This window comes from Morone saxatilis, unplaced genomic scaffold (genome assembly GCF_004916995.1).
Source record: "Morone saxatilis isolate NCDOM2014 unplaced genomic scaffold, NCSU_SB_2.0 Contig17, whole genome shotgun sequence".
NCBI lineage: Eukaryota > Metazoa > Chordata > Actinopteri > Moronidae > Morone > Morone saxatilis.
The window spans coordinates 20034840-20042881 of NW_023339729.1; the positions used below are offsets into that span (position 1 = coordinate 20034840).

Here is an 8042-nt window from a genome sequence, read left to right on the forward strand (position 1 = left end):
AACAGTGTATTTGTTTGTGTGTGTTTGTGTGTATGTGTGGTGGTAAATGTGCAGGAGAGTATATGTAACCAATTTATTTGTGGAATAATATATATCATATAATAATGTGTATGCTATTAATTACATGTATGTTGTGGTGTGAGCTCAAGGCGGCACTGTCTGTGGCCTTTACATGTGAACCGTGGTCATGCAGAAACACGGTTTTGTTTTATGTCCCAGCCTGCACCACTGCACCTGGTTCTGCTGACTTGGCTGGAAGCTTATAGGATGTGCAAAACCAAACACAAAAAGGACTGTTGAGCTAATTGAAGCCCTTGTGTTCCCTTCCAGTGGTTAAACCTCCATTTAAAAACAGAAGTGCCAACCAGCTTTGCTTCAGGTAGATTAATAGGTCACAAATGTAAGGTAAAGAACTAATAATACCGGTGAACAGTAGAGATTAAAGTATAATAATGGTTGTGTTATCTTTTTAAATCAATGTCAGAGCTACTGACCCTCATTAAAGATAAATTATCACCTACTTCACTTACAGTCTGGGGAAAAAGTTAATTACTGGAATCCAGTTGAGGCTAATAAGAGGCTTCACTTTGCTGACAAAAAGACAGTAATTTGACAAAAAGACACATCCTCCCAGTCCTGCCTTCTCAATAGCCCTGATGGTGATGATGGTACATTCACCAACATGGCCCTCAATCCTGCATAATTATAGACTAAACTTTCCATGCTGCACTGATTGCATTTCCAAATCTTCTTTTGTATTTTATAGCTGATACTAAAATAGCAATGGCCACCTGTTACATTTTATTGCTTTGCATTTTCTATATTTATAACGCTGTTCAAGTAAATCTACCCAAGAGTTAGAGGTGACACGATTATACAGTATATCGTCATGTCTGTACCATGCATATATGGTTCATTTAAGAGAATTATTTAGGATAAACAGGATGAGAACATGTTCACAGATATTTTTAAATGAGAAGACCACCAGATTGTCATGTTATACCTGTAGATATTAATAACATTGTAAAAGTGAAGCTCATATGGCAGGGGAGTGTAAGGGAATATAATATTCAGGAAATAGACAGAGTTACTGAAAACCAAAGTGTAAGAGTGGAGTGCCTGAGTGAGATGAGGAATGGATATAATTCAAAATGTAAAGGTTTCTATTGGATATTAATGGCTTGTAATGTACAAATTAGAGACTATAACAACAGCTCTTCATTTGGGTTATGCAGAAATTCCCAGTATTTCAAGAATTGTAGCATTCTTTTACACCATTCAGAGAGTTGCAGGTAATGATCGAACTTTTTTGAGGCCAAACATAAACTGTTGTTTTTTCTGAGATTGATTCTAGAAGAAAGTATAAACTGAATAACTCATCACACATACCTTTACACATTTCACAGTGTCGCTTTAAGCACAGGATGAAAGGGGACATTTGAAAACTCAAAGAAGTACCCCTAGGGAAAGGATCCTATTGTTCTTTAACAATAAAGTTTAGAGCATGAGGTTGCCCCACCTCTTTTACTTTTACCAACCCACACTCAGTGTTTGGCTTACGTCCCCTTTGACCCCTGTTCTTTAAACCTGCTACCCTTCCAGTGGGGCGAAAAGAGATGGCGGTTCTATACTGGGTGTCAGTCATGGCCAAATGCCTTAAGTCTTTGTGATGCAAACACTTGGGAGATTGACAGAGAGCAGGAAGTTTCAATTTTAAAAAGCCATTAAAATCTCAGATAAAGTCTGAGGACAGCCTTCTGGCAAATGATTCCTGAGTAATGGGCCCCAGTTTGATGTCAGCGCACACAAGTATGATATATTAAAAGATTCCTACCGTTATCTTCAATTGTGAAGTAGAAGATATCACTTGTGGCGTTGCTTCCATCCAACAGCACATAACAGATCTTCATGTCATCGATATCAGCTGTTGGTATGACAAATATAGAGAGATTAAGTGTTAGCTGAAAACGTTAGGTAAGATAACTGTGACGACTAAAGCTGCTTTTACAAGGTTTAAGTTACATTACAAGGCCACAGGATATGGGCCACAGGAGACGTGTTATGAAGCATTCAGGATTGTTTTAAGCAGTCTAAATATTTATAAGTTAGAAATATCTATTACAGGGATATAATCTACAGTTATTATTATCATGATTAGTTGTAGTCGTATTAGTATCATTATTATTAGTATTATTGGTATGATTATTCACTTAATTATTATTTTATCTGCATGGCATCTTATTACAATATCTAATATATATAATCATATATACCCCACAACTAATCATTAGTTGTCATATTAAAAAGACCTTCTTTTGTTACAACTATCATGTTAGCAAGCAGTTGCCTATTTACATATCTAGCTGACACAAAGAAACATTACTTAGCATCCCGTTGGGGAAGTGTTTCTGGCCAGCTGATAAATTTAAGTCCAATGTTCTCCTTGTAGCTCTGTTTTGGACTCCAACAAATCCTTAGAAAAAATATCTGGCTCTTCAGTCGCTAAATGCTCCACTATGTTTAATAGCTGCTGTAGTTTGTTTGTTGTGTACAGTGGGCTTATTTGAGCTTTTTTGCTGAAAACAGCTACCTGCTACTGCTGGGAACAGGGTGAGAGTGGTAAGCAAAACAGTAAAATTGCGGGCCATGAAATCAAAACAATGAGTGAAAAAGGCTAAAATGCTTCATAAATGTGAGGGGAACTGCAGTCAGGTGATAATTGACTAAATTTACCAGTTAATAGAAATGCATTTATTAGTGCAGCTGAAAAAGTCAAAACACTGGTAAAAGATTAAATAAAGATTAAATGGGGTGACATCAGCTTACCTTGTGTGAAGGTCTTGATGCTGTCGTTGCCCAGGGCAGTGTTTATGATGAACCCATGCAGAGGAGCCTCAGACACAGTGTATTTCAGGACTCTCTGGGCACTGTCGCGGTCCTCCGATCGAAGAGCCTTGCTGGTGATCAGGAAGCCGAGGTGGCCTGTTTGGAGGACCTTCAGTGAAGCAGCAGCTTTGTTAACCACAATCTGGGGCACACCATTGTCCACAGTGTTGATGTGAATTGTCATCATCTGGGGCTTGCGAGTCTCATATACAGTGTCAGGAAAGACATAAAAATCATTATGAGTGCCATCTGTGACAGTGAAGGAGAAGCTGTCTTCGTTGGTCTCAGTGCCATCGTGCTTATAGCTGATGAGGTTCTCGTTTAGGTCCTGCTTCGAAAAGGTTGTGATTGGTTTGGTATTGTTGAAAAGCAGCTGCCCATGCACTGGCACCTGGGTGACTATGAATCGCAGTAGGTTGTCTGGGGTGTCCCGATCCTCAGCTGTCAACTCAAATGGTGTGATGAGCTTGGTTTCTCCCTCCTCCACAACCAGTTTGCTGATAGTCAAGACAGGTTTTTTATTATCTACATCAGTGATGGAGACTCTGAAGGTACGGAATACAGGATTGTAACCGTCTGTGACCTCGAATTCAAAGCTGTCCATTTTCATCTCATCATCAGAGGTGTGGATGTAGTAGATCTTGTTGCCAGCAAGCTGCAGTTGGGTGAAAGTGGAAATGGGAACACCTGGGTGGTCACTGCTCTCTAAGTGGCCTCTACTAGGTGCTCTTGTGATGCTAAAGCTGAGGTATTCGTCAGGACTGTTAATATCAGTGGTGCTGAGGAGGTCAGTGGTAAGCGTTACTTTCCCTCCTTCTTTTAGAGTCACACCTTTGTTGATAACATCTGGAAAGACCATGTCAATGCTTCCAATGTTGATGTAAAAGTAACGGTCAATAAGGGGGTTGATGCCATCTGTGACATCAAACTTTAGCAGATCACGGATTCCCTCCTGGCCTGTGTGTACGTACTGGATGAGCTGTTTGTCGAGTTCGTCCTGGGTGAAGTTCATCCCAAGGGTAATATTACCCAAAACATCCCCAAACTTGCTGATACGCTGAAGGTAGCCTTGGCCTGGGCCGTAGCGCACAACATATGTCAGCTCTTTGTCTTCAGAATCAAGATCTGTAGCCTTCAAAACCCTGTTGCTGATGACTTTTGTCTCTCCAATCTCAACATCAAGGCCATCATTTATAGCCATCCTTGGTGTCTCATCGTCAACAGGAATAACCATAATCAGAACTGTTTTTTCTACTGTATGTTTCCCATCTGAAAGTCTGATTTCAAAGCTGTCCTCTTTGGTCTCTGAGTCATCATGTTCATAGACAATGTTGGATGCCTCTTTGATCTGTTCCAAGTTGAATCCTTCCACAGGGATAGTGCCAGTGGTTAGCTGCTGAACTATTGTGCCATGTTTGGGGTTTTTGATGATTTCAAAGTGCAGTTCATCCCCAGGGATATCAGCATCAGCTGCATTCAAAATTGGTGTGTCAATAACCAGACTCATGCCCTCCATTACCACAAACTCACGGATGAAAATTTCAGGCTTCTCGTCATTGGCTGGAATAATGACTATGGGGAAGAAGTGGCGTTCAGAGAAGTTAATACCATCTGAGCAGCGGAACGTGAAACGATCTTCCACAGGTTCAACCCCTTTGTGGATGCTTTGGACATAATACACATGGCCGAGGGCAACATCTTTAATGCTGAAGGCAGTGATGGCTGTACCAGCCCTGGACTTCTCAGAGCCTGTGGCTGGGGAGATGTTCTCCACATACCCAGATGTTGGTTGGACGATGATGGTGCACAGAATATCATCATTGTCAGTGTCAATATCCTCGGCTTGGATGTGGTTCAGTGTAATGACATTCTTCTCACCTTCCACTCCAACAAACTGCTCTCCAACACTGACAATAGGTGGAATGCTGTCAACAGGAAGGATGGTGACGTAAACTGTCACACCTTGGACCTTGTTTCCACCAACAACCCACTGATCAGACAAATCAGACAGAGTAAGGTTGAAGGAGTCATGTTCTTTGATCGGTCCGATTTCACCGGATGTGTGAGCATACACTACTGCCCCACTGATGATGTCTTCCTGGGTGAATCTCTCAGCAGGAGCACCATGGACCAGGATTTCACCCAGCCTAGGAGGCTCTTCAACAATGAAAGTGAGCATGAGGTCATCTGTATCTTCATCACGGCCCTGAATGACATTACTTGTTATCTCTGTCGCTCCGTTCTCCAGTACATCAATGGATGCTCCAAGCAGACCTGCTGGTAGCATAATCATGGGGGTCTTGTCATCGACTGGCTCAATGGTGATCTTAATGATGATGGGTACCTCATGAAAACCGTCACTGACATCAAGCTTAATGACATCACTGAGGGATTCCTCTCCCCCGTGGATGTAAGTTAGACGACCATTTGCGATGTCTTCAAGTATGAATGTTTCGCCATTTGCCATGTCGATCCCCAAATACTGCAGCTGTCCATAAGCAGGAATCTGGGTCACGGTGAAGATAATATTTTCATCTTCTGTATCTGTGTCTGTGGCATGCAGCTCTTTCCTAGTGATAACATATGTTCTTCTTTCCATAACAGTGAACCCTGTGTTGGTGATAAATGGGGGTTTGTTGTCAACTGGCTGTAGGAAAATGGTGAATAGTCCATCTGCTGTGTTACCAACAGTGTCTTCAACAATGAATGTGAATTGAGCTACTTTTGGAGTGATGCCCAACTCCTGGTCTGGAGGCTTGTAAGCTACTTTGTGGTGATTAACCTGGGCCTGTGTGAACTCTGTAATTACAGTGTCAGGGCTGTCAGTCAGTACAATGTCACCTAAGGGGGCTGGATTATTCTCATCTGTGTCAGTTGGTGTCTTAATGATGGTGTATTTGAGGTCCCTGTCATCTGAATCTAGATCGCTATAACACAAAAATTTCTTCTTGAAGTGTGTCAGCTCATATTCTTGAACTGTCATGTGAAGGGTTGTGCCCGGAAAAAGCTCTGGGGCAAGGTCATCGACGGGATGGATTTTGATGGTGAACATGTGTTCACCTGATTGATTAGGAGGGTCATTATCATCTTGGACACGGAACACAAAATGATCAATCACAGTGGTGGTGCTATGGGGTCCGATGTGACGATAGAACAGCTTTCCATCAAGAATATCCTGCTGAAACCATTCAGTCACCACCTGCTCAAACATCTCATCTGTCTCGCTGAACTTCCAGAGAGACGGGTCAGAGGGAGGCTCCACTTGCCTTAGCAGGAGCTCTCCTACAGTGGAGTAGGGTGCTTCCAAGATAAACTTAATGGTGGAATCTTCTGAATCAATATCTGTGGCGCTCAGGATGAAGGGAGAAATCTGCATGACTTCATTCTTAAATAGCACAAGGCCAGTGTTAGCATTGATAATAGGTGGCTCATCATCAGTGGGAGCAATAGTGATGGGGAACAAAAACTCCACTTCATTACTGCCATCAGTCATTCTAAAAATAATGTTGTCACTATAGGTATCACTGCCATCATGCTGGTACACCACAATGCCAGCGTCTAGATCGGCAGGTGTAAAGAATTTCCTGCGAGCTCCGAGCATGGTCAGTTCTCCATGCTTTAAGCCATCAACAACGGTTATTCTCACATCATCTAGGTTATCTTCATCACTAATCTCTAAATTCTGGGAGCTGGAGAGGGCTCTGGACTGCCCTTCAAACAATAGCTGCCCTGTATTTTTGGTCGCTACAGGAGCCAAGGTATTCATAGGTTTCACCACAATCATAAAAGCAAATGTATCAGACACAGCACCATCAGTGTCTACAATTTCAAGCTCTAGCTGGAAAATCCTCTCTTCTTCTGAGTCCTCTGAGGGTGGCTTATAAGCTATTTTAAGATCTTTGATGTCTCTCTGATAGAAAGATGTGATAGGCAGGTTCTGATCATCTGTGCTGATGATATAACCCTGCTGAGGGCTCAGTGGTGAAGTAATGTTGAAGATTAAATCATCTGGGTCAGATTCAACATCTTCAGCAGCCAGCATGTCACTTGTAATAGCTGTCATCACAAACTGATCAATCTCCATCATCATCATGGCTACAAAGCTTGGCTTAGGAGCTGTATTTTCTGAACCCTCTCTGATTCTAACCATCATTTGGAAATGCTCTTGCATTATGGTGTTGCCTTCATTATCCTGCAGCTCTACCATCATTGGAATATAGTCTCTGTTTGGTGAGTTGGTTTTAGCTGTGTGCTTGTAGCGAATGCCCTGTTTCACAAACTCATCACAGTCAACCATTTGGCCATTTGAGGGGTTATTCAAAAGAGTGCCATACCTGGGAAGACCTCCAGCGCTGACCAGAGTGGCAATCTTACACTGTGTGACACCATCCTCAAAGGAAAACTCCAGGCCCTTTTTATCAATAGCGTTGCTGTCACCACTGAGCTTTTCAACATTAAGGGGCATATTCCTGGTGAGGATCTCAAGCTGCTGGAAAACCACCTCCACTTCCAGCATGAAAGGGATGATAACCGTGTCCGTCTGGGAGTCATAACGAAGCTGCAGCTTCACACGATCCTTGCTGGGGCTACGAGATCCAAAATGAGTGTATTTTACTTCATCAGGTCCAAACGAACAGGGGAACTTTTTAGGGGTCAGCATCCCAGGTTTCTGGGCCAGTGGGTCATTGTCCAAAACTGTGATGTGGCAGCGGTCACCAGGCTGCACTTCTGTTACCAGGTCATTCACAGGGTCCAGAAACACAGACCTCCCAAAAGGCACCCTGATCCCATTGTTAGCAATGATAATGTTGTCTTCATTAGGTCCAGATCTGTAGCGATAAAGGTGAGCTGGGTCAAACGGCTCTGCATCTATTGAGGCAAAACAGAAGCTGAGAGTAAATGTCACAAGCAGGCATCTAAAAAGTGCCCACTTTTGACAAAGTGGGGAACTTTTCAGACAACCAGCCATATCTACTGCTAGTTGCCTTGCGATTTATTTCACAAGTCAGCAGTAGCAGGCAGATTCCCGTCCCAAGTGGGGAAAAAGCCTAAAAAAAGAAAACTCTCTGTGATGGTTTGGGCCTTGGAGTTTGTCCTCTGTGTTTCTCTCTGTTTCTATGTGGCCACACAGAGACACAAGTGTGGTGAATGCTGCA

General features: G+C 42.7%; 1 protein-coding gene across 1 annotated transcript in view; it reads right to left on the reverse strand.

The window, feature by feature from the left end:
- frem3 (Fras1 related extracellular matrix 3) overlaps positions 1-8042 on the reverse strand; it is a 31360-nt gene extending 23318 nt beyond the window's left edge. The window contains exons 1-2 of the mRNA XM_035659639.1: positions 2827-8042; positions 1835-1924 (exon numbers count right to left, since the gene is read on the reverse strand). Coding sequence (XP_035515532.1) covers positions 1835-1924; positions 2827-7855 — 5119 coding nt within the window. The 5' untranslated portion in view covers positions 7856-8042. The remainder of the gene's footprint in view (positions 1-1834; positions 1925-2826) is intronic.